This window comes from Anopheles maculipalpis, chromosome 2RL (genome assembly GCF_943734695.1).
Source record: "Anopheles maculipalpis chromosome 2RL, idAnoMacuDA_375_x, whole genome shotgun sequence".
In the NCBI taxonomy this organism is placed as follows: domain Eukaryota; kingdom Metazoa; phylum Arthropoda; class Insecta; order Diptera; family Culicidae; genus Anopheles; species Anopheles maculipalpis.
Window position 1 is genome coordinate 95,974,770 of NC_064871.1, and position 27,820 is coordinate 96,002,589.

Here is a 27,820-nt window from a genome sequence, read left to right on the forward strand (position 1 = left end):
TGAACGCGCTAAGTGATGTGCACCCTCACGGCGGTAGAAATAGTTCGTAAAGGTGCCGACAGCCGCGGCGGTTGCCGGTCTGCATCCTGCCGCAATCAAGAATGGTTGGATCGATTGTCAGGCGTAGCAAAAAAAAACAACCTATGAGTAAAAATTGGTGTACAAGTGCATTGTGTACGATGCAGCAACACACGCTGAACATGACACTTCAACCTATTACGCCGAACATGGCGTTCCGTTGGTTCGTAGTCTGAGCCACAGACACAGCAAGAGAGAGAGAGAGAGATAGAGTGGTTGTGAAACGATTTTTTCGCAAAAAGTGCTCACAGTGCGATTTTTAATGCTGAAACATGGGAAAAATAGTTTCCAATTTAATATTACTAGGTTTATTCGTCGAAATAATATGAAAAGTTTATATAAAGCTGATAAATTAATGTTGTGTAGCTTCATTTCATACTTATCTCTAATTATCGATGCTTTTTCAATGTGGTTATCGAGGCATTGTAGAACATCAGTGTGATAAATAATTGAAAATTGAAATTACATAAAAAGAAATGCAAAAATTGCAAACTTTTAAGCTTTTTGGGCAAAATATTGCTATTATGTTTCTAGTGTAAGATGACCATAAGATGCAAACGGTAACAGCAAACGACCCAAACTAAATAAATATAAACTATCCAAATAAGACACCAGGCAAAAAAAGGTGGATGAAATAAAGCAAAGCGAAATGAAAAAAAATAAAAAAAATTATAAAACTGACATAAAATTTTGAAAAAATATATTGAAAACGTAGTTTTGAGATTACAAATATCTGTATACTTCTTGAAACAACTTCTTTCTCCCACAGTGATCAATACAAATCACTGAACCACAGTCAACAATCGACGAAGATATCAATGAAGGTATAGAAGGTTGCTCGAAACCCACCACAAAGCTTACCCACAAAGAATGGACAACGCTACCAAAATACGCTAGCGAGCCGCGAGACACGGCACCGATATGAAAAGCCTCGATGGGAACAGTCACAACTGCAATCGTGATAGCATGACGAGAGCGCTGGTAAGCGATGAAAATGGAACAACAAACGATAGGACGATTTGCACTACAACGCATAGATATGTATGTGTTTTTCCTGTCCAACATTGCGAGCTGAGCATCAACAAAATTGCCGATGATAGTTGCCAACTTCCTTACGTGCTGTGGGTGGGAAGGGGCAAAAAAAAAACTCAAATAGCAAATGGAGAGATTTATTGTCGGTAGGGGACTCTCTGTTTTGGAGACTTTTTTGTGTGGTCTACTGTCTAGATGTACACAGTGTGACGTGCGATCAGAGTAATAACAATTGAAAATTAATCCTTCCCGGTGCCGATCGTACAAATAGTGACACTTGCACAAGCAAATCCCTAGAGCAGGACGGTACTTAATCGATTTGTATCAGGTCCCGGAATCCACGGCGTTGGAGTGGAAGGCTTCTCGGGGATGATTTTCGATCCAATTCCGTCTGGCCGTTGCAGCCGAATCAGGTGAATCCAATCATCGACAGCCGTTCGGCGACAGCATCAACGAACAGATGCATCAACCCTCCTGCTTGCTTCCTTTGCCCCGCGCCAAATCGCCCAACCGAGCGCTATTTAATTCAAACATTTTTCGATTTAATCAATTGGAAACAGCTTGCCAGTGACAGGTGCCAACGGTTCGGGGCTCACCTCATTTCCCCTTTTCGCTATCACCTAGCCCAACTATTGGCATCGTTGTAATTCTGGAGCGTGCAAACGACTCTGGAACTGCTGCTACTGCAGCTGGCACACTCATTCTCCAGCAACGAGCAGCGCGTCTGCTGTTGATCTATCCGAGCTTGAAGCATGCCAGATTGGCAGATGCCTGCAGACGAGAATGGCATCTGAAGAGTAAAGCGAACCAACGAAAAAAAAAAAAAAACAAGACCATTCCAAAACCATTCCCAACCATTGACACGACCGCAGCGGAACACGCGCGTCCAGTATGGTGCAGCACGCTGGCTGAACGGGCGGAAAAACACTGTGTCCAGTGTACGAGTGAGTTTTCCCGCTGTTGCCCTCTTCCCTCAATCGGAAACAGATGGTAAAGATGTGTGTGCGTGGGGATGGTTGTGCTGGACAGAAATAAAATTACACCCAAACCCGTGGGCCTGCCCACCAGACGGCATTCATATTTATTTAGCCACCCCTCTTGGGAGGTTTTTTTTCTCGATTTCTTCTTCGTGTATTTCAGCCTCCCAAGCTAGGGCGCACATGGTTTGCACGTGGTGATAATTTTCTAATTTGAAAGCGTCTGGTCAGCGAGATTTCCGTGCAAGGCAATACAAATAGATTGATGATAAAATTTAAATCCGGAATCGATTGATACGTGGCATAGGTACGTGGTGAAGGAAAATTTTGATTTGTGATACGTTTGATGAGATTGTGAGTTGTGTTGAGTGGTTGGTTTACATAAATTTAGCATCGATTAGTTGGTTCATTGCCTGTTTTAGCGATGTATTTAATTATTGAGGCATGATTTGATAACACAATTTTTTTACATTTTTTTCGAATCCCACGGTGCAAATCAAACAGTGCGTAATATGTATTTATTCATCAGTCAGTTTTTTAAAATTTTCAATAAATCTCACATCAAGAGAATTGCTCACAAATCCTTTTTCTACATCGATCATGTTTATTCCAAGAAATAAACATAAAGCTGAATCCCTAAACTGCAGTGAGCAATTATTTTGCAGCTTTTCAGAATTGTCAAAACTTGATCGAAATTTTTCATAATTTCTCAGCACAAAGTTTGTTACCGTAACAAACAAGTACACTGTCAACACCCTCAAGTGGACCAATCGCAAATAAAAATAAACAAAAACACATACCATAGACAGCAAAGCAAACTGCTCAAAAATTCAAACGGCTTCGATATTGACAATTGTGCAAAGTGTACATACTTTTGTTTGGTGATTGTATGATGATAGTAGAAATGTTCCTTTAAGTTACCTTTACATCAACAACAAAATACATAAGACTTTTAGAAGACACGTGCCGATGAAACTCTGTTAAAAGAGAACCGAAACTAACCACTTGTAACATTATTTGATGCTTGTATTAACTCAACACCAATTTAGGGCCTGCGTTAGAACACGTGCAACGCAAGCGACCGGTTAAACGATCTCAAAGGAATCGATTCATTAACAATTCGGAGAGGGAGTGTTTTTTTACCACTTATGCAGATACTCGGTGTTTGTGTTTGTGCTGTTATTTGCTTGCCTCTTTTTCGAGAGGTTTGCCAAATTTGTTTGGCGGGAATGTACTTATAAATTGGTACAAAAAAAAGTTCTAGTAGAGTCATCACAAACACAGCTGTGGACGAAGCTAAGGCTTATGTGGATGTTATACTGTAAAAATAAATAGACAACCTGGAACAGGTCACCGGTGCAACACGGAAACTTGATCTATTTCGGACCATTCTTTTGTGAGTCGGGCATCATTTTCCTCCTTTTTCCGATTCTGTTGTACGATATCTACGATGGAACACTCATCGATATGTTCGACCTACCTTCAGCATTGCATAGCTTCAGGCGTTCTATGGTTCTAAGGGACTAACACTGTTCGAACGGTTCCACAAAAGGCAGCACACATTTCAAAAGTGTAGCAGGCAGTTGGACAATTCGAAAAAAACGAGGAGGCTGGGCATAAAAAAGTGGAAAACAATCCCAGAGCACATGCAGCGTGCTGACCACTGCGGGCTGAATGCCTGCCTGACAGAACAAAAGCTCAGGGATGCTCCCGCAGCGGACGCGTCATAAACATTTCGGGCTGCAAAATATTTATTTACGATATTTCCGGCATTCGGTGTCGTGCGGTCAGTCTCATTATAAATATGGGCCTCAGCCCTGTTTACCGTCCACGTGTTTGGGTGAGGGGGAGATTGGATGTCACCCTCCACTATCATCCTCCTTCCAGCCTTCGGATGTTCAGTAGTTCATGATGAACCCGTTGGGTTCACTCCCAGCTATTTGGAAAGGCACATATTTGGGTGGGTTGCGTGTTGCTGAGTTGCTGCAGTTGGATGTGAAAGCATCAACAGCATTGACCCTATCCATAGCACATACCCGGTTTCATGGCATGTGGCGGGAGGCTTCCTGGTCGTAGCCATTCGGACGGCTCTGCAAACGAACCGAATGCTATGTGTGTTTCTGGTGACAAACATTGCGTCCTGACACGGTCTCTCACTCTCTCCATCTCGGAGTGTACATCGCTCTATGGAAGGGATGAATTTGTGAACGACCACAGACACGAAATGACACACAATTCCTGTTGTCCTGCTGTTCACCACCTTGTAGCAGCAGTTTCAAGCCGAAACCAAAGCTGTCCAGTGCAGGACAACAGCTGGAGTAAATAAAAACACGATATTTAAATGACTGAAACATTCTAAGGTATGACATATACTGAACTTTGTTCTTTGAATTTAAAATCAACAAATTTCCACGTGGTGTCTTCTAAATATCGCTTACTGCAGTGCTGTTTCGTTTCATTGAAGAAATAATTTCTCAATCAACTGTGGCAGACACTGGCAACCTTCTTAGCAGTTTTTTTTCCCCGTGGATACCACAACTTTGCTTTCCAAAGCATAAAAAAAATGCTCGTAAAATGGCTCGCAGGAGGTTAAAAGTTAATGACGGAGTAGGCATCTTGGCGAATCCTCCGGAAGCGGATATTGTTTTTCAGTTGCTGCTGCTGTTGCTGCTACTCCAAGATAAAAGCCGCCAGCTATTTACCATGTCGGCAACAGATACGATACTGATCGAACCATTTTTACGCTACGGAACGTAGTAGTAGTAGAGGTACTAGTACAAGGTAGCCCGTACTACAGACGTGTTGATGTTTTAGAAACGTAACATCTTCCAGTAGCGTAGATGCTGCAGGGCAACGGTGGTTGATGTGTTTGTTGCGTTGTTGTACTACCCACCTTATTGTTTGCTGGCATATTGTGGCAGTACAACAAGGAGAAGGCACCAAAAAGCAGCCTAAAACGAAGAGCTTTTTTAATTGCTGCGGGGAACGTTTTGCCTGTTCGTAAAATATAGGGCATCAAATCAAAACAATGAATAAGGGAGCCTGAAGATGGTGTGTGAAGGACGTCGAGAGATGGTTTGGACTTGCTTCTGAAAGATTGTTTGTTTCGTAGAAGTTTAGATCTTTGTCCGGTTTTTTACTTTTTTTAACAAATTCAAAATTTTCATTGAGCAATCCAATTCATTGGAGTAGATTTTTTGTTCTTTTTTCAAGAGTAAAATCTTTGAAAAATGTTCTATGAATGAAAACTAAACAGAAATGTAATAGTTTAACAGGGTTTGAATTTTTGTTTGAATTGGTTGATACACAAAATACATATAAGCTAAATAAATCCAAAATTAATTAAATTAAATTAATTAAAAAAAAAACAGAAAATTAACAAACAAAAAAGCTATAACACGAACAAATGAAAACAAACAAAAATAAAAACATTCCAAATAAAATCATAAGAACAGATTCAAACATAAACAAATCATCGAAAAGAAGAAATTTATGAATTGTTACACTACTCTGTACCTTCTTTAACAATGTGCAAATCGTTCCCCATCCCGCAGCTCAATCGATAAATCGTATTGCAGAGTTTTGTTTTGTTCCTTTGCTTCTATACCTCTCCATAAGATCTCATCTTCTCTGGCGTGAAAAAAATCCCATCCCATCGCATCCTAAGGACCACATTCTCAAGGTGCCAATTTCTGACGATTGCTCTTGTGCATAGCATCATCCATCGATAAATTCACGCTTTGTTCTTTGCATGTCCCGTCGTCAGAGTCAAAGACCCGCTACGGTGCGGTAGGATTAGTGAAGACAAACATGGGACATATGCAACCATATTGGCCGTACAGCAACCGAATGGCATGCTACGAAGACAGATTACGACTTCCGCTTATTTGCATGATTTCATCTCGTAGTCGTAGATGGCACTGTGTACGTGGATGTCTGTGTGTGAAGTGAATTCTCATGCCCTCCAGGCCCGTCTAGCCAGGGTTCGGGGTTTCAGATCAACGTCAGGGGTGTTCGGGCGTTTCTAATGCGGCAATTTATGGCAGTTTACATTTGTTTTGCAGATTTTACCATATGCGATATCGCATTCGATCGCCGGAGATGAGATGCCGGCATGCCGATTGGCCGATCGGCAAAATGGTAATGGGTAATGGGAGCAAAATGATTTAAAGGAAAGATAGATAGGATCTTTACTGCAATGGGATGCGCAATGCTGAGAGCTAGATTGGGGGACGAGCTTTATCTTTGATCCAGAGTGACAGATTTGGTCTAAGATGGATTTATTCGAGGCCATTTTTTCAAGGCTCTATTCGTTATCGTTAAGTACTTGCATTTATTCTCAAGAATTTCAAGATTTTTATTAAAGGTAAGTACTTGTAATTTCCCTAGTCCCCATCGGTGGCTATTTCTCAAATTTACTTACTTGAATCACCCAAACACCTTTACATAAGTCCCAACCTTACATAAAATCACGTTGCACTTCTCAATTATCTAGAGGACAACTGTCCTCTATAAACGATTCTATAAACGAAGATGAAATCCATAAATAAACACATCACCAGCCCTCAAATTGTGCAACGTTCGATTGTTCCGCTTTTAGAACGGTAAAACCGTGTACATGACACAATGAATGCTTGTACGTACTTATATGGGTCTGCACACAACAGCCAGTGTACAATGTTACTGGACAAGCCTATTTTTACCCACGACCTTCTACCCACCACGTTTTTTTCCGAGACCGTGTTTCAACCGAGAGGAGTGTCCACGTTATGCAGCCACAAACAATTAATCGATATTGAATTTGAAATTATTTTGGGCACGTCTTTCTTACGCAACAAGAATAAAAAAAACGACAAAAGGTACCCAAGACGCACAACGTGGCCAGTAGCCTTTCCCTCCCAAGCTGGTGTGGCACAAGGGAAACCAACAAAAAATCTTCTCTCCTCCTCTCGCTGGGGGGAAAAATATTCTTCACAAATCATTATAAATTGGCATTGTGCGCTAGGCTACAGGATGTCAGTGACAGTGGTCCACCGGAACGGGTGAGAAATTCTGAGCGTCCTGTACTCGGCTAGCAAACACAGGAAACCGGAAAACCGATCCCCGATGGACGAAGCGGACGGACGAGCACGATGCTGGGCCTGTTGGAGCTGCACGTGGCAGCAGCTGGCGGGCATGTCCCGAAGAATGGTGCACGACCCAAAAGCTTCGACCGGCGTTGAGCGTCGACTGCTGCTGCTGCTGCTTCTGCTGCTGCTGCTGCTGGCAGTGAAGTGTATTCATTCACGCACACTAGAACCCGTCCGGTGCAGATGGCAGATGCCAGCAACCATCGAACCATCTCCGTCTCGTGCCGAAAAATGGAACGGACCATTCGGTAAAGGTTGCGGGTAAAACGAACCTACGAGCGGCAAGGAAATGACCAAGGCAATAATGAAAGACTGGTTACAACCTTGGACGTCTCTCTTGCCGTGAAAGAGATGTACCCGAAAACTTCATTGACCATTGGATCCTGTTGTGTGACGAGACGATAGGTGGCGAAGGATGTCCCTTTCCGCGAGGGTTAATCACTTCTTAGCCACTCGGTACGCTCGCGAGTGTGTGTGAGAGTTAGAAGAGAACCTAACGCCAGAAGGGACGAACGGAACATTGACCAGGGTGCGCGCATTTCATTACCGGCCGGGTAGCAACGGCGGCAGTAGTAAGGCCGGGAGTTCTGTTTTCTATTACTTTTCCACCATCTGCTGCTTCTGGCCGGCCTGGTTGCTTCCAAAGTGGTGGTAGGTACACTCAGCAGACCTAGACACTCTCCAGGGTTTTCCATCGACTCACACACATACGCGCGGGCGCGCGAATAGCCATCTGCTACTGATGGCGTTTGGAGTTCTGCTTCTTCAAGGGAAGACACGAACATGCGGGGCACTTGGAGCGGTGTTGGAAGCACTTGGCGTTTGTCAGTGGCAGGCTTCTGCTTCTGCTGTGGTCGAAAGCCCTGCCAGCAAAGTGTATGGTGTTTCTTCTTCTGGCTGCACTAACCCACGAGACGCTGGCTTCCGGTTAATGTCCGAACGTGGTACGGGTTTTACTTGGGCTTTTGGTGTGGAGGAAACGCGCTAGAGCCCGGGTTTGGTTTCTGTCATTATCGACGAAACGTACCCACGTTGCCAGTATGACTTCCCGTGCTTGACTACCAGACTGGTGCACTTTAACCGTTACACCGAATGCCGAAGTCGAATCTGGAAGTGACGTAATGCAGATTTGCTTTCAGAGTTCTAAAAAACAGAGTTCCTTGCAGAAAATATCCTCTAGTCCTTTATGAATAAAAAAAAATTGACTTCTATTTTTTCTCCTTTACATTCATCTCCTTCTCCCTCCTTTTCTGTTATTATTTAACATATTCAACATCTTCTTTTTTATAACATCTTATCTTTGTTTTATAATTGTCTCTTTTTCATCAACTTCTCTTAATTTTTCTTTTTTTAATTATCAGTTTTGGGTCACTTTTATCGTTTTAGGGGTTCATCCATTTTATATTTATAATGCATTGACACAAAATTTAATACCATATTGGTACCTGAATGTAGTTATTTAAAATGCGTGTTCCATTTGTTCACTGCATGAAATGAATAGAAAGTCAATTAAAAGCACGCCAACCGTAAAATTTAATTCATTGTTAACCATGGCTTGACAGGAAAATGAATTCTTCAGCCAAAGCTTCAACAAAAGCATCGAAAGTCGGTTGAATAGGGCAAAAGTTGATACCATAGTTATGATACCTTTGCAGTTATACAAAATGGAGCTTGAACCGATGATTTGTTGTTTGTCAATTTAGTTTACTTATTCAACTATTAGTTTGTTGCTTTAAGTTTAGATAAAATATCTTTATTAAACACTTTAAACGCTTTAACAACGATGAACCACGAATAGATGTTAGAAGCTTGCCGTGAAATTAAGCCCAAGGCTCTCCATATTAAGTGCAACGATTGAGAAAATATTCAGCTGAATCACATTCCACATTTCCACATCCTGCTGGGTGCATTACCATCCAAAACTTTCCATCCCATGCAGCGGAAGCTAACCGGCGCCAGCATTTACGCACTCTCCCGCTCACACTCACACAGTTTGGAGTGCAGTGTCATTTCGGTGTATTAAAATATTTATTTTTCTATTTTATATAAATTGTACAAAAACAATGCCACATGGGAACGCCGGTCCGTGGTTTATTTTTGGGAATTGTCACCCACCCACAGTCCCCTTAACCGAAATGTATGGGTGAAGGATAGTGTGAAGGAGGGAGAAGGAGGGGAGGGGAGTCTGGTTCATTTTTGGGGCAAGTACGGTACCGTAACAGCTGGATAAACGACGCGGTCATTGAAGCGAACGTTTGGTTCGGTTCGAGTTTGGCCGTGAACGGAAAGGTGCTGATATTGCATGCAAGCAAACAACATAGCACATTTCGCTAGAGGCTGTGGCTGTGTCAATGCAGCGGAAGAATTTAAAATAACAAAGACGGCAAAAAAAAAAAGAACAGGGCGAGAAAAATAGCACGAGCTGGAGTTTATTTTCCATTTAATGCTATTTTAATTCACAATATTTCGACAAACCAGGCGCAAATTTAAACCCGCAAGCGATGTGGAAGGCGTTGTTCGATTAAAATATGTACTGGAAAAGAGCTTGTTTCTTTATTTTCAGTTTTGTTTTCCAGTTAAAGGAACACATTTCAAATGGAAATTAATAGAAACACAAACAAAACTAGGCTAACCCTGCAAAAAAAAAAAAACAATCAACCAGTAAGCTATCGTTGCGGTAAAGTTTCCACTCAATTGAATATGTGGATAAACACAACGCAGGAAACTGCCACGAAAAGGAACACACAAAACAAAAAAAGGAATGAGAAAATGAGGCACTCGCCTGGGAAAAACATTACTTGAACGCCCTTTGCTAAGTGATGAAGAAAAATCCTATCTCCAATCGGCGATCCCCTAGCCGATGTGCATCCACAACCCTCCCATGCCCAGGATGGCATGAAAACAAGCACTGGGAGGATTTATCACAAAACCCCAAAACGACCGGCGGCGTAACATTTCCCGCGGTGAACACACCGAAAACCCGGTGGGAAAATTCATCGATAGCATCAAAATGTGGCAATAAAAATCGCTCCATCTTTCTCACCTCACCTCAGTGCGTTCCTTTTGCGTGATTGTTTTATTTTTCGCTCCCTCCCGGCGTACGAAAAGCTTTACTGTCGATTTTCCCTCGATTTTTCCATATATTGGGAGAAGTTTTATTGTGTTTGCCTTGCCCAATATCAAACTATGGGGTGGATGGAAACGAATCAAGGTTCAAAATGATAATTTTTAATATTTGAATATTGTTCTGGATTCGTACATGAAGAGGGTGGTTTTAAATACTTTTTAAAGTAAATTTGCTAGACGATGTTGCTTGTGTGTGTAAAGTACTGGGCGCCTCCAGGCGGATTTTAAAATTTCTTAAAAATGATCACAATTTCTAGAGTTAAATACATTAGCACTATATCAATCAGTTTGAAGTGATTGAGCAAAAACATATTTTGAACATGTTTTCAAACCACATCATATAATGTGGCTTCCTTTTTGAACAACTCTTCATGCTCCTTTTTATGCTCATTTGAACTGTATTATGTTTGTTTCGTATTATGACACAAACAAAAGACATTATTAGACTAGAATTTTTTAAGTTAAAGGGTATCAAAAATTTTTAAGATTATTTTTAAAACATCAAAACACGTCAAACTATTAGAAATACAAAACAAAAGTCAAATATTTTATTTTTAACCATCCCATAGTGACCTCTGTTGTTCTTTTTTTTTATCTCACTCTTTCTCATTCTCTCTCTCTCGCTTCCATGACTATTTTCCACCCAAAACGTTTGGCCACCTTCAGCTGGTCGTGTTCGCACACCGGAGGGTAAATTTTCCGTCGCTTTTGCCATTCCTCCTTAAACGTTGGCCAACTACCACCACTGACGCTCCCGAGCTCCCGAGCGTGTTGTCCTGCGGCTTAATTTTCCCGACAGCCCCTACCGGGGCATGGGAAAAGTGGTAACGAACAGAAACGGCCAGAATGGCGAGGGGATGATTTTGCAGATGGATGCACACTCTGGCACCGGCCGTCATGTTTCCCATCCGTGGGGTTGTGGGTTTTCCGTGCTGTTTTGTTGGCACAATCGACATCGGGGGCTGGCGGTAACGGTGGAAAATTACCGATTTTCCTTCACGGACCCCTTTATTTTGCTAGCGTTGCTTTTGTAGAATTTCTTTTCCGATTTTTTTTTTTTAGTTCATTTGTTTCCAGTTCCAGTCCCCTTTTCTCTCTCACGCCGTGCACCTCTCAGCAAGGCATAACCATTCGCACGTGAAGAAACGTAGACAAACAAGCGTGTGAAATGAACACAACATGCCATCGGTGGTGTGAGCATACAGTCACAGTGCTGGAAAACCCCAGGCAGGTGGTGGAGAATTATTCTGTAGCCATGCAGGATTTTATTTGTATATGCATTCAAAACTATTCTAAATCGTTTTGTGGTTTTAAATATTGGTTCATTGTACATCGTAGTTAGACGAAGTAAATAAAACAGTTTAATGAGAACATGCTCAACGACGAAATCTGAATGTCTGCAAGAAAATTCTTCATAAATCGCGTAATTATAATCCTAAAATTGAGACTTTTATTCCAAGCTTTTCGCTTGCCAGGAAAGAACTGCCGCAAATAGCTACAAGCACTTTAAAAGCCTGTGTAAAGTAAACGCTCCATCGAGTTCACCCACTCCGGGCACAGTAATATGACCTGGTTCGTGCTGACAGCACAATCCTTCGTCTTAGCATTATCGCACGCATCCGTACCGTTCCATTGCTCTTGCTTCATCGCTCGGCTAGCTAGTATTATCCCTACGCCCAGCTGGCCAGCACAGGCCGACCGATAAAAATGCCCCGGTTCAGGATCAAACTTGGACAGTCCATTTTGAACTTCCCTACCCGCTACACTATCACACCGCGAACACATGAACACACAACAGTTCGCTCGCCTATTCTACACCAAGGAGTTGGTGGCAACGCTTCATTTTGTTGATTTATCATCAGCAAATCCGCTATTCGCCACCGATGAAATCCGCCAACTCTAGGGCACGCGAAGGATCAATCAAATCTTTTCCGAAACTGGCAAACCATCGAACACTTAGCGCAATTACCATTCCGTACCCATTCTCCATACCGGGGACCACGGCACACCAAGAGGTGGCGCACGATTTGCATAAATAGTTTTGTTTACGTTAGAAATCGTGGGAAAAGCATCACGCTGATCGGTGTAGCCACCTTCTGCGCTACGTATGCCGCTGCAGAGAGATGGATGACGCGCGTAAAGCGTGTTTAAGAGCGATGTGGAATGATAAGTCTCTGGGAAAAAAGGAACAATGTAATCTAAGGTCTTCTCAGCCGATTTTGTTGACGAAAGATCGTTCGTTTGTTGTCTCCATGAATTTTGTTGGATTTGTTTTCTGTTCTTTTAAATGTTTGCTTCGAATAAACATGCTTTGATTTTTGAGTTAGGAATTTATTCTATTTTGTTTGTGTTTCTTGAAGGACGATTTGCTTATTCTCTTGATGCATTTAGTCCAGAAATTAAACCATTTTTTGCATCCATTTTGTCTAGAAATTTATCCATTTTTTGATATGTGACTTTTGCGATAAGCAAACTTTGTACTTATCTGATTTAATCGTCAATCTCTGATTTCCTCTCCAGAGGTTCTGCGTTTGGAAAACATAAATAGTATTTTCTTAGATTATTCTCCTAGACTCATGTTAGTCAGTTATTATGTATTATGCCTCTTTTTCTCAGCAGCTCATTACAGCAATATCAAGTGAATGAATTTACTTCCCAAAAAACATTCAATATTTCAATGGAAAAAAAATGTCTCCAATAATTTTCTTTATTCCAAACACCTTTCAATCGCTTCATCACCCACAACCATACCGTACCAGCAGCGGATTACTGCCACGAAAGTGTGAGCTGCAGTGCGAAAGTAGTTGCGCGTACCATCGCGCTGATATGCAAATGATTTTCTGCCCCGTGGTATTAGGCGTTGGTGTCCTGGTGTTGATTTTGCGAGCCGGGTTTTTGGGAAACCTGTTTTCATCTGCTCCGAAACTGTAATTGGCGAATCGTACCGTAGACACACACACACACACACACACACACACACACACACACACACACACACACACACACACACACACACACACACACACACACACACACACACACACACACACACACACACACACACACACACACACACACACACACACACACACACACACACACACACACACACACACACACACACACACACACACACACACACACACACACACACACACACACACACACACACACACACACACACACAAGAAAGAGACTCCGCTCCACCACCCAAAACATGATTACCAATTTGCAAACATTTGCTGATTCATGGAATCCTTCCGGAGTTCCAGAGTTTTCCCTAATATTTTTTCCCGCTCGTGGGAACTCCTATCAGCATCCATCCACACGGTACGATTGCGTGCCATTCGCGACCGCAGCGGAAGGACGCCTTTTTTCCCGCACAGAACCCTCACTGGTGCTGACGGGTGGGAAAAATGCGATAAAGCAGCAGTCCAGCACGGGCACACAGAGCACAGAGGACACGCAGGAGGAAGGAAAACAAAATCAAGCCGGGAGCACATATAATTCTTTCTTTATCAAATCAACCGCACGCTCCGAGAGCGCGAGAGATTTTCCCACACGCGCCACGTGGAAAATCTGTGTGAAAAGCGACGACGATGATGACGATGAGGCTGGGAATATTGCAAGATAGATTTTCGCTCACAAAGTACACCATCTCTACATGGCCACCAACTCCAAAACGGTTGCTTTTGCGGTGAATCAACAAAACTCTCGTTCAGTACAGCGTTCCTTTCGGCAAGGACAGGACACAGCGAAAGGGGACGATTGTAAGAGGTTATCATTCGTTTTTCCTCCCTCGTTTTGTGCAACGTTTTTCTTTCGTTCGCTTCGAGTCGGACGAGTCGGAAGTACGGGAATGTTTCCCATTCACCCTTGGGACTTTTGGATTGAGCACGTTTCGCTTCGCCCACCACCACCAACATCGGTGCCATCGTCGTAATCCTCGTCAACACTTGGTGCTGTAAGACCACCACCTGCAAAATTGTAGACAACGATTTCCATTCCCACCGAGAGGGAAAATTTACCTTCCTTCTTTTGCAACACATGCTTCGAGGGGTTACTCTCCCGAAACGTTTCCTTGCTGATACTACTATCCATGGCTCGCTTCTTTTCTTTTTTCGAGTCATCGTTTACCCATCTTTCCATCGTTCAGCAAACACTCACCGAAACCCGACAGTGTGGCAAAATTGATAAGAAACATTCGCATAGAAAGGGGATGGGAATGGGGCTTTTTTCTCACAAAGAAACACTCGTGAAAAAGGTCACCCACAAAGTAATGAAGCGTTCGGTGTTTCTCTAATGTAAACACAATTTAACACCTGATTTGTAATTAGGATGAACGGGACACGGGAGCCAGGTGAAGTTTTCATTCGATTATACCGAGTCGGGTGAAGTTGAAACGATGATGCCCATTTATTACCCGGATGAAGGTGGTTAATCTTCGTTTTACCGAAAGAAATATGGTTTGTATTTTGTATTTTCGTTTATAAAGACAATTATTTAACCCAATTAAAATATGTTCGAAGGATGGAAGGTGGTTTTGAATTGGTTGAGATAATGTGTGATAAAGACTCACCTTTCAATTTACGAGCACTGGTCTCGTATGTATCTTTGTCTGGTATTTCTTCTTTTATTGCTTTACCATCAAGTGCCATCTGTAAGGAGAAAGAAATGCAAAAGAGATCGGTGAATTAACAGCTACCACAAAAAGATTGAAAGTTGATTGAATTACAAAAACATTATTGAAACTAGTTATAATAAGATTTTTTTTTGATTTTATAAACCAATAGTTTTAATATTTTCAATATGTCCTACTCAGCCATGTTCACAAACGACTGTGGAGCTTGCATGTGAGTTTGCTGTGTGCAACTTGAGGGCCTATATTACTCTTTAGCCAGATTTTTTTATCATAATTCATCAAATAAAATAATTTATTTCAGACAAAAAACTAGGAATCTTCAACTGATCGTGCCACAAAAACTATGCAATCTTCATGGAGTCCTTGAAGACTCTTTTAGCGGATGGTACGGATCATACACATAAATTTACAGCCAAGTACAGATTTTTGGTAATATTTTAGATCTATTTTTAGTAGGTTGCTTAAACAAGTTAACGTGAACAGGGTGGCTAAAAAAAATCAAATAAATCGGGCACGTGTGGAGTAATAAAACTATTTGACTGCATCTGAAAATATCTATAAGTAAAGTATTTCTTAAAGAAATGAATTATTGAAAATTCTTACAATAAAAATTTAATTTAATATTGAAAACAATATTTATTCCAATTTGAAATTTACTTTATTCAAAAGCATACAAGCATACAGAAGTAGAGAACAATGCTTCGCCCTCTGCTACCCATCAAAAGTCCGTTGTAGAACATCCAATACTAATCGTTGTTCGAACGAGCAGAAGAACAGCAACAAACAGCAAAAACTGGAGGAAATTTAGACAACATCATTTACTGTCCCCCCCCCCCCCCCACCTCCCCCCCTTTCCCAGTGTGTTATCAACACCAGGTGTTGTTGTTCTAACTCCAACCCCGCCGGATCGGAATGTGTTTCTTTTCTTCCCGGTTTCACGTCTCCCGCTGCCGCTCTTCTCATGCCCACTATTCCCGCGCACCGTGTCCGTGATTGATTAATGCAACACATTTTCCATTTCGGTTGCGCCATAATGACGCGTCACGTCTGCTACAGTGTGCCCGCAGGCTGACGCAGGCCTGGAGCCGGTTGAAACATTTGTGCGAATTCTCGCTGTACACTACCCAACCCCCCATTTTACCACCCACTCCTCCCTCCCGCTCAGTACCCTAACCATTCATTTTTCATTCACTCCCTGTCGTTATATTTTCGGTCTTCACACAGCTGCAAGCTCACACACACACGCACACGAATGTTTTCATTCGCTTTTCCTTGAAATACAAACGCCAGGTTTTCCTTTTTCTGTGTTTCTATCCTTTGCGGTGTTTCTTTTTTCCCTGTCGCATTCGCACAACATTTTCTTCCCGACTCGAAAAACCTCCAACCCCGGGGTTCGCTTGGTCAAACGATTAAATTGACATTCAACCCCTTTTTTCCAATTAGAAAAACTGTCATCGACACGTTTTACCATCGAATGGCAATCGGTAGAGAGGGGAGGAATGTGGTGCGACCACAGGAGGTGAAGATCGAACCGGAGCGTTTGTTTTCGGCAGTTTGTGCGACCCAGACGACCGAACTGATCGAGACGTTCCTCACTGGAGCAGTGTGTTCCAGGGACAAAAAGCCGAAAAAAGGAAAATGTTCTGTAGGAAAAATCCTTCCTCCTTCTCTTCCTCCCTCTGTACCACCCACAGCTACAACCTTTCCCAAAGCTTTCCCAGTGGAAAAAAAAAACGGAAAGAAAAACAAAAACAGTGCTGCGCACAGCTGCTAACAGCGATGGCACAAAACGGAAAACCGTCAAAATCAAATCAAACCATTTGCTTCCAGCCATGCCAGCTGTTTGCCGAACGGGATGGATGGGGAAAAAAGACGCATTTAGACGCCAACCCAGCGAGTTCGGTTCGTGTCCGTCTGCTGGCTTACTGTTCTCGTTCGGTATGTGGGTGTGTGCGTGTGCAAGCTATGTCAGGCTCATCAGTTACTTGTGCGTTAAGCCTACCTTCCGAGTGGGAAGTCTTGGGAAAAATGGCGAATGGAAAAACAACACCTGCACACCGCACATTCCGTTTTGTTTTTCCGCGTTGAAAGTTAGTGAGGGGGTAATTATTACAAGCGGATATTTTTATTTGGCATCAGCATACAGCTTCTTAGCCATTCTGGCATGGACACGATGGATAGGAGATTGTTTGACAATAATGTCTTTTTCAAAAAATCACAAAGAAAATACAAAGAAAATTAAGTGTTTTTTGTTATGATAACTCAATGAATGTTTCATGAAAATAAATTGAAAAAGATGACAATTCAATAAGGAAGGAAGTCGACAAGGCAAGAATGATCTGTCCGTAGTACTTAAAGCTAGCCAACAAAGCTTACACTTTAAAATAAAAACTGTTAAACTGAAAATAAAAAGCTGTTAAAAATATTGGCCTTATACGAAACCACAACACATAGTTTGCCCCTCATAGAACTTTTTTCCCTTTCCTGCACACCAGTTGCCGATGAAATAATTCCATTTTCCCGTAATATACACGCAGAGCAAACAGTTGGCAGTGAGAGACGAAGGGTTTCTTGGTAGTTTGCGAGAGAAGTTGCACACCTGCTGCAACCTTTTGCATAGAAAGCACTCCAATCTGTAGCCATCGTAGCTCAATTTACACCTGCACAGTGTCTGACCGGTGGGCGGTGCAAATCGATTTATAAAAATACCCACCCAAGAACGAGCACGCGGAACGATTAGAAAACGGTCGGTGCTGTCTGTATGCAACGCTCCTGACCAACGTCCTACCGGGACGCATTTCTAAATCTGTGCCACCATTGTGGAGCCCATTTGTCGAGACATTGTTCCTAATACGTGTCTTCTTGTAGGTGATTTAAAATGCCCGAGAGAGATAGAGAGAGTGCATTATGCTGTCCGTCGTAAAATAGGATGGAAAAGTGCTGGATTAGCTCGACCACCATGTGCGCCTGAATGCTTCTGTGTGTATGTGTGAAAAAGCACACATACACAAACCATCACCACAGGTTGGTAGATGCTGGTACACCTCTTTCCTTGCATCCAATCCTAACACCACGAGCAGGTACCAGCTGCCCTTAGAACAACAGGGACAAAAATAATAGAAAAAGAAGCAAAAAAAAAGGAGGAAAAAGCGCCACCAACGATGGATCCACCAAAGCCAGCCAACCAGCCGGAGAGCACGGGAAAACATAACCTATATTAAAATATCGTTCTTCATAAGTTTTTGACAGATAGAACATATGGGCCCACTTGGTCGCCTTTTTCCTCGGCGAGCGATTTTCCGATGCGGTTCGCTTGCCCACCTGATCCTTCCTTCGTGCCTCTTGCGTTTTTTTTTTCTTGTCTTGCCACCGCCACCACCTCTTTCCCGCTACTTTACTAGCGAAGGGCAATGTTCACACCACGCGCCTTCCTGCTTCGCCCATTAACACGAGATCCTGCCTTCTCCGAAGAGCTCGTCCACAATATTAATGGATTGAAATTGCTGTGCTGTGGAAGTTTTTCGTGGTTGGGTACACACTTGCACCCGCACTTGGTGAGGATTATGGTTTTTCCCCCCTCAAGCCAACTCACCTTACGATTCGAATCCCAGGATTTTCTAAGCCGGCTGAAGTCGAGGATGGATAGCACTTTCACTCGATCCTATCTCACTCTCTCTCTCTTGAACTCCCTCCGTCTTCTATAGACTCTAATCCATCGACACATGAGCCACCGTTCATTTGAAACACGGTATGCATTAGCATCATCGACGATGGATTTGCTCTACACCATACACAAACACAGACAGAGATACACACAGCATCACAAGCGGCAAAAAAGCACACACCACCATCTTCACCCCGGTCTGGTGGTTTTGTAAGTAGCAAATATTTGTGCTGGCAGGATTTAATCCTGGCCCGTTCGGTCGCGTCTCCAGCTGCCAGGAAATGAGACATCGAGCTTCTCTGCCTTATCTCTACCCGAACCGAACAGCAAACTGTCATCGTCCGTTCGTTTCGTTCGCTGGGGTAAATTGCGATGTCCGTGCGTTTGGAGTAACGCACCTGAGCGAACGCAAAGCCCTCCGAAATGCTAGAAGGGGATTACAGTTTTTCCAAATCACATCCAAATCAGGATCGCAAGGGGGGAATGGAAATGGCCATCTTAATCGGTGAGCGGTTGCTACTCTTTTGGGTGAGCGGCTGCCTCTGTGTGCGGCGCTTATCAGTGAACGAACGTGAACGAATGCGGCAGTTCCCAGCTGTTTGACAGTTGGCAGGAGATTTATTGGCAGCTAGGTTTTGCTCACGTTTTGGTTGATATGAACGATTTGAGGGTTGAATGTTAGATAAAGTGTTAAGTAGGAAAGAATTTCGGTGTGGTTAAATTAGATATTTGGAACTAAGGAAAGCAGAAATAGGAATAATCCTTATTTGTTTGAGTATAATAAAAAAAAAATACAAAATTTGAAGTAAAATATAAAATAAAAATATTGCATTAATTTACCCAATCTTTGTCGTTTATGCGCCTAAATGTATGCTTCACTGTCACTTAAAATTAAAATTGTTACATACAACTTACCATACACCGGAACGTCTGTATTTCGACACAAATATCTTTTTTTTTATTCTTGTTGTAAGTTTTCAATTACGGTTCCCATAATTTAGCCCAAGATGTGTAACAGCTCCGATGACACAATTTCTGCTGCAGATTGAAACGGGCTAGTTAGCTGTCAGGCGATACGGTGCCCAGAAACATGCTCCATAATTGCCCGAAACAGTGGTTGCAGTGGCGATCGTCTCAGCAGCAGCAGCAGCAGCATCTAGCAATAGCACCGGCAATAGCAGCAATCTGTCTGAGAATTTCGCATAAACCGCAAATGTTGCACAGGACCTGAGCGAACGCATCTATTCCACCATCCCAAAAGGCTTGGGTGGGATGGTCAACCTGCCGCGTGTTACGGCTACTAACCCGGAAAATCTCCCAACCAGCACGTAGAACACAAATCCGAGACGGAAATGGTCCATTAGACCGGCATCCGTGTTTGGTTTCAGATCATGGCGTACCCGGTGCCCGATGGCGCTTACGTTGTTGCGTCCTGTGTCCCCACCACGAAGCCTCGAGAAGCCGAAATAGGGGCAGCGACAGTGAGCACGAGAGATTCCGGTAATCATCTTCGAAACCTGTCGGCACGATGACACAGCTGCAGGCGAAACCGAGGAAACAATTCCCCTCCCGGTGTGTTCAACCCCCAATCTCTTCGTGCCCGGTCCACCTCAACAAAGAGCATCGGTTTTAGTGCTTTACCTCCGCCGGGAGTAAAGGAGTGCTCGATGCTACCCATCGCCGCACCGTGCTGGCGTACTGGCGTACCAACCCCAAAGACACCCACCGGCACCGTTGCTGCTGTTGCAAAAAGGACCTTCCGGCAGCCGGCCAGACTTCTTGAGCGAGCGCAGAACCGAAAGGAAAACTCCTCGTTTTGCATGGGACGGAAACAGCTGTGACTGAAAGAATTAATGCTACCGTGCTACACACACACACACAGTCTCACTGTGGGCCTCCTGTCGGAAGTTGCCCTTCGGAATTTTGGTCAAAAATTCGAAAACCCCTCCACCGGAAGCACCGGTAACCCCTTCCGCTTTTTTCGCCTACATTCCTTCGCCCCCCTCGGTAGTGGCGTGGAAGTGCCCGGAGAGCGGGTCAGAAATACATCGATGATGACGACAGTTCAAGCTGTGTCGGTGGCACTTTTTGCCAGTTGGTGCAGTTGAAGGTAAATAAAATGCTACGGAAGCTGGCTTGGCACTGGGAACAGCAACAAAAAAAAAAAAAAGAACAGAAAAATGGATTCTTTTAACGTCCAAACTAATAACGAAAGTTTTCCCCGAAAGCCAAATGTGTACCTCTGGTATTTCGGGTAGTAAATTTATGTGAATCGAAACGGATGGCCGGAATGATTTTTCTCGGATTCGGTCGATATTCAACTGAAGTGCGTTTTCTATTTATGTTCTTTTTTTGTTGAATTTTTTTTTCTAATTTATTACATTTTTTCTCATTTATATTTTTTCATAATTGTCTTGTCTTGGCCTTTTGAAAATTTCGTGAAGTTGAAGGAAAAATCAATTAGCTAATAATCAGTATTTTGTTTAAAAACATTAAATAAACAGATTTTTTCGTATTCCTTCTTTGCTAAAGAATAGATTAAAACAGTAAATCCAAATTATTAAAAAGAAATGTAAAATGTTAAAAAGAAGGTAGAACAAGATAGAGAAAAAAAACTAAGTTTTAGTTTTACTATAATATTAGTCAGATCTACCAATTGTAGTATCAATAAATATGATAATATTTTTTCAAAATATTCCTTTAAATTGAGTTTGAATTTTTCGACAAATTTATGTCAATGTTTCACTTGATCATTATTTTGTTACACGTTAGACAAGCTTTCAACAATAAATAAAAGAATATGATTTAAAAAGAAAGTTACGAAGAAAACATATGATTTGCCTTATGCAAATATGCACCAACACAATAGTCAAATCACAAAATTATGTTTTTGCTGCTTCGCTTCCAATTCGCTCATTCAAAAAGCGATACATAAAAATCCCTACCAACTCAATTAAGTTTTTCTAAAAAGCTCCTCCACAATACGGACAAAAGTAAACGATGCTTAGTATCGCTCTTCATTCCGGAATCACACACTCACACACACACACACTCAGGACCAAAAAAACACCCACCGAAAAGGTACGATTTTCTTTCTAGTTCAGCCCAACCAACCGGGTACGGTGGTAACGGCCACAGCCAGTCGCAAGTGTTCGACATTAGTTTTGAGTTTTTATTTATTTTATACTCCACTGCATCCACCGTGCCGCCGCGAGCTCGCGCGTGCTTGGTGGGAAAGAATGGCAAACCGTTTCCTTTATTCGGTCCCATTTCCAACTGCAGCACATTGTAACGATTGCTGTGCCGGGCTGTGACGGGCTTGCTAACACCATTTGGTACCAGAGCAGTGCCAGAGGCCGACTCAATCTTACTGTCCGCTGGTTCGGAGCACGAGAAGAAATTGATGCCGAATGGTGCCATAGATGGATCGTGTGTCTTTTAAGTCGGAAGTTTTTTTATTTCCAGTCTTCTTTTCGACGCGTTTTAAGGCGGCTGTCGATGTACGTTCTTCTTAGTTTTATGGACGAGAGTCTCGTTTGACTATGGGTAACACTTGAAGGACTCGGAAAAATTGTCTCCGTTTTTTTGAACGGTAACTCTTGTAGCTGCAAAATTCAATCTACAGGAAGGAGCTAGTTGATATGTGACCCTTTAGCCATGGGGAACTTGAAGCTGTTTGACCAAGTATGTGTGTGTGTATGTAAGAATGAATTAAAATAAAGCTCACGAAGGAAAAAATAGGAAATCACTTCGAAAGAAACTACAGAGCACGAAGCAATCGTTCCTTCTTCGCTTGACTTTCCACGAGTTTTTTCATTCAAATTTTCCATGGTGGAATCAATATTACACCATGTCCGCAATGTTCGTTTTCTTCGCTCCACCGGAAAAGACAGTTGCAATTTATGTCTGCTTCCGCAGGGCAAGGGCTTTACAATTTATTGGAATTGATAAGTTTTAATTTAAAATTTCAATTAACTGCCGCACTGCCAGATCGTCGGGCGGGACTTGTGGCATTAGTGCGATACCAGTTGGTACCATGTTGCCTATTTCCGGCTTTCGATTAAAGGAGCAGAAGCAGCAGCAGCAAGTTTTCTGACGCACTCTCTTTCTTTTACACACACTCACTTTCTCTTCCCTCTCTCTTCCGATCCAAGATGACGAGGCGATCGTGTTTTTCCGGCACGGTGGAAAAGGAAACCATTCCAAGAACTGGCAAAGACCGAGAGTGGGCTAGTTAAAACGCGCACGCGGTTAACTTTATCGAATGGTTATTTATGTGACACGGATTATTGAGCCAACCTGGTTCGCCGGATGCTGTAATTGAAGCGAAGTTTACACGCACAGCGCAACGGTACAAGTAGCTTTGGGCTGCTGAACGGATAAAAGCTCACTTTTTTCCTACTCTCGTTACACACAACGGGGAGTTAATTATATGCTACACCTGTTGACTGGCGTCACTGTACGGTAGGGTCGATCTGTGTGCGTGTATGTGTGTGTGGAGCGCCGGAAGTTTTACGCATGATTTTTTATGCGACAATAATCATAATCGTAAAATGGAAGATAAATTGCTCGCAAAGTATGTGCTGCTGAAAAGCTCCCTGGGACATTTGACTAGGACTGTGTGGACATATTTGCTGGGTTTTTCGTTTCTAATGTTGTTTATTACTTACTTGAAAATTTTTTAGACAATATGCCAAACATAGAAATTCACCTTAAAGTCATCTTTTTTAGTTTATATTTTCTAAAAATCTACTTTTTGTACATCAAACATTGTTTATCCTCGTGCTAGTAAGAGTCTTTCCACAGCTACCATTCTCCGATACTTCCAATCGTCTGTTGAAATGGAATTCATCATCAATCGATGCTTCCAAAGAAGGATGTTCTCTTTAGACCGTTTAGAGCGTTTTCAAAATGATTGTTCCTTAATTAATCTCTACCATTCGAAGCTTCGCCGAAGCCTTCCTCATAAGCATCAGAAACAGAGCAAAAAAAAAAAAAAACAAGCACACAAAACATCAATCGCATGCCATTTTTGATGGGACACATGACTCAAGAAACGATTTTCGAAAACAGATTGTCACACCCTTCACAAACCAATGCTTCACGGAAAAAAAGCGCAGATTTCGATTCCATCGCAATTTCCATCCTACACTATGCTGAGCATAATTTCCCTTCGATCAAGAACAAAACCCAGTGAAAAAAAAAACAACAATTCGCAACCACTCCAAGTGCAAAACGATTTCCGGGGTTGTTTTCATTTTTTTGTTGTTGCTTGCTTGCCTTCCTTCCTTCTGAACCACCAGAATTCACTCAATCAATCGCACATTTCGCTAGTTCAATCAACAGTCCGTCCGTTTCGTTTCGTTTGCTGAATGAAGGAAGGCATTTTCTTGCTAGCCCCGGCCACCTGCGCAGCTCGTACAAAAACGGAGCGCATTTTCCATAGAAAGGTAAAACAAATCGGAAAAAGGGCACGGGCGAAAGATGAAGGATAAACAGAAGAATGCAAGACAGAGAGAGAGTGTGTGTGTTTTTTGCTTGAGTTGTTGTGTTCGGGTGTATGTTGTTGTACTCCACTCCAGCAGCAGTGTGCACAAAACTCATGATTGATCACTGTTCCGAACTTCGGTACAATCAATTTTGCTGCTGCCGACGTTTGACGTTGACCTGCTTCTTGCAGTTGACGTGACGTGGTGGTTGGCGAAGGTGCTGATCGAACCCTGTCAGCGGGCGCACTCGATCCAGAACACACGGAACGACCCCGTCAATGAGATTTGTGCGGGAATTCAAAACACACGAGACGAGAGAGAGGGCAGTAGCAGCAAAAAAAGGGCATAATAGACCAGCACATTCCCACAGAAGGGTGGAGTGTTGCCGAACACGATCTTAGCTGTGGAAATTCGTCACGAAATCTAACGTGGACGAATGGGGAAAGAAAATGAAGAAAATGTTCACCTCGGTACAATTCATTTCGTAAGCGAGTGGAATGAACGACACACAGGCTTAAGCGAAGAGGTGGAGAAAAACCCTACCGAACTCCAAACACTCCACAGTGAAGGAAGCAAACAAAACAAATCGAAAGCAAAAAATAAATCCACACCAAACATCATCACATACATCACGCGCAGAAATCGAAACTTCGACCCATATCCGACTACTGGCAGTGACGGGCCCCCGGCCAACCGTCAAAACCAGCCAATTTCAATACCTTCCCCTGTATGCTGTGGGCATTCCAGCCATTCACCACACCCTCCCCCACCGCTTGCACTTCGAATCAAATGCAGACGTGCGCCATTCCCTCCCGCAAGCATTCCCGGCCTTTTCCCGGGGTTTTGCATCACAAGAAGCACCCACAGCGTAAAATAGCAACGAAAAATCCAATGCACCGGCATGAGACTTGCACTTAGATGACCGGTTCCGCTGATGGTGGGCTATGTGCAATTGTCTTTACCACCCATTCTCGAGTTTTTTATTTTTTTGTTTGCAAACATGCCAATGCGTTTTGCTACAGTGTTGTGTATATGTGTTAGAACGCATCAGCACCGGGCACTAATCGCCCCAGAAAGCTGGATGCTGTTGACAGTAGTGCGGGTTTGATGGGTGATTTTAGAATAAATGCAGGCTTTGATTTTGTTCGATTTTGCTTTGAAAACAGGTGTTTCTATTGCTTTAAAATGTTGCGTAGATGTTGGTGCATTTTCAAATGATAAAATAATGAGTTTACGACTAATTGCGGCGTGTGGTTTACACCTGCAGGTATTTGATTTTCTTGGTCGAATGATATTTTTTTATAGTTTTATGATAAGTGCCAACTAATCTATTCGGTGTTGAGAAATCCCATTTGATACTTTTGGCAGGGCTGATTTTCCAAATGAAGAAAATGGTTAGTAAATTTTGCTATAAAATCTAATCCTAATGCCATAATGAAACTTATCTTTGGCCCAATTAATATTGTTTGTATTTAAAAAAACTCATCATCAAAAATAATACAAAGCTTGTTTCCGCCCGGGCTCGAACCGGGGACCTTCTGCGTGTGAAGCAGACGTGATAACCGCTACACTACGGAAACTGTTGAGTGCCGTGGAGCAATCCAGCAATTCGATAGATCATCAAAGGCAAAGCAATGGTTTGATGTATCTTGTGCGCGCTGCAAAGTTGTTGTCTATTTTCTCTTTACACACTCCCAGCCAAGCAGCAACACATTTTCGACTTCATTGCAATTGAACAGATTCCTTTCGCTAAACATTATCTGCTGACAACGCGCAAAGAAATCAAAAACACTCGCCCCAGCAAAACGCGCCGAGAAGCGAAAAACAAAACCCAGCGAGATTCTGATTCACTCTCGTGTCGGTGACATTTCTCACCCGCTTGGAACCCTCGGCCCAACCTTCGCCTCTCACTCACCCCTGAGGTGCGGATGGGTTCGACACTCGGTAAAATTTCGGTGACAAAGGCGTACCGTGATATCGCGATCCTGGCGATTAGAGAGCCTTTCCCACCCGGAGGCTAACCGTGTTGCATTTGGGCGTGTTTTTTGTATGCAAACCCCTTTGCTGAAAGGGCGTATAATTCCCATCATCGTCATCAGCTGCAGAAGCGGCTGCTGTTCGTGATGCTGGCCAGACATCGCGCCAGCATTCTCCCGGTGTCCGTTCACCAAACTACGATGGGAGGGAGTTTTGCGAAAGTTCGCCCTCACCTTGCAGAAGCCACAGCAACAGTTTTCTGCAGACAGTGTGTTTGAATGGTTGAGTGTGAGCGGGTGTGTGTGTTTGTGTTTTGGCTGTTTCCCTCCTGTTCTGGAAGACGTTGGACTGTTGAACTCGTGCCGCAAGACGTTTCCACCAGCAGCTACAACTACCTACCACAACGTCCCGCTAAGGGTGGATGATGATTACTACCACCCTCATGCCAGCGCAACGAAACGGAAACTATTCGGACTTGGAATGAGCCCACCGCAGACAACAGGCAGCCAACCCTTCAACACTCGCCAAACCCACTGAATCGAACTTTGAGAGTGAAAAAAAAAACAAATCACCACGCGGTCTTTTGTGGCCTCACAACAACAAAATAAAACAGACGGCCATGTCTACACACGTGCGGGACCAGCATGTTTTGGAATGCTAACAAACCGGCATCGGAGGCCCACATTCAGTAGGAAATGTTTTCAATTGTAGCAACTGCGTTCTAAGTCGTAAGACAGTTGTGTTAGCAAAAGTCGTCAAGTAAACAAAAGCTTGAAGTACAATTTCTCGGATAGCTTATTTATTCCTTCAGTATTAAGTATAAAAATACAACAGCATTTTGAAGTAAATTTAGTACTGTGTTTTCCAACATATGTGTAGTATGTATAAAGCGGATTGCAACAGTGAGAAGTATGTATTTCGCTTGTTTAATTTTGTTTGTAAATATGAAGTCAATACTGAGATTCACAGTGATGATCATCATAAATTCGAAGAAATGCCAAGTAAAGGCATAAAGGTCTGAGAAAATCAAAAGGAAGTATACGCTTTTCCGTGGAAATTGAAGAAATATGATAAAAATCTTTTCATAATTTATAAGTTTACTGTTTGCTTTAAAAATTAGTTCATGAAATAGTGAACAAAAACCGTCAGCCAATATCAAATTAATAAAAACGTTAAATCGAACAACTTAGTTCTGAAATCCACTGACATATTCCAATCCTCTTTATCTATATGAAAAGGTTGCATTAAAAACATGGAACAAAAATTCTAAACCGAGCAGTATTAAACCACCTATCAGTGCCATAACAATCCACAGCAACACTGCACTGTCTGCGACATCTCGATAAGAAAGAAAACCCTCTGCTCCCTCGCTCCCAAGCACGTCGGTACTACCGCAGCCGCCCAGCGTCAAACACAATGCCACTTCTAGGTGCTGCATGTTCCGATAATGTATTTCATCTCTCAGCTCAAACCTTCCCAAACGTGTCCGAACAACACGCGCCACCGCGCAAGGCCCTCCGCAGCCAGCGACGACTAAATCCCAATCAGCAGCAACCACAGCAGCACCTCCGGAGCTGGTGCAATCCGCTCCGAAACAAACGACAACAAACCGCCATCACAAACACTTGCGTTCTCGTAATGGCTCCCCGGCATCATCCCTACCTTCCCCAACAACACACACACACACACTCACACGCATTCACACC

At 42.8% G+C, this 27,820-nt stretch overlaps 2 protein-coding genes and 1 non-coding gene across 4 annotated transcripts in view; 1 reads left to right on the forward strand and 2 right to left on the reverse strand.

The window, feature by feature from the left end:
• Positions 1–27,820, forward strand: part of LOC126567999 (sodium-dependent nutrient amino acid transporter 1-like) — a 322,406-nt gene that overhangs the window by 29,006 nt on the left and 265,580 nt on the right. The gene's annotated exons all lie outside the window — the stretch shown is intronic.
• LOC126568014 (protein CBFA2T3) overlaps positions 1–27,820 on the reverse strand; it is a 416,394-nt gene that overhangs the window by 6,739 nt on the left and 381,835 nt on the right. For both annotated transcript variants that reach the window (XM_050224411.1, XM_050224412.1), the window contains exon 2: positions 14,922–15,000. In XM_050224411.1, the coding sequence (XP_050080368.1) occupies positions 14,922–15,000 (79 nt within the window). The remainder of the gene's footprint in view (positions 1–14,921; positions 15,001–27,820) is intronic.
• Trnav-cac (transfer RNA valine (anticodon CAC)) lies at positions 25,645–25,717 on the reverse strand. Its single transcript has one exon. It is a non-coding gene; the product is annotated as a tRNA-Val (tRNA).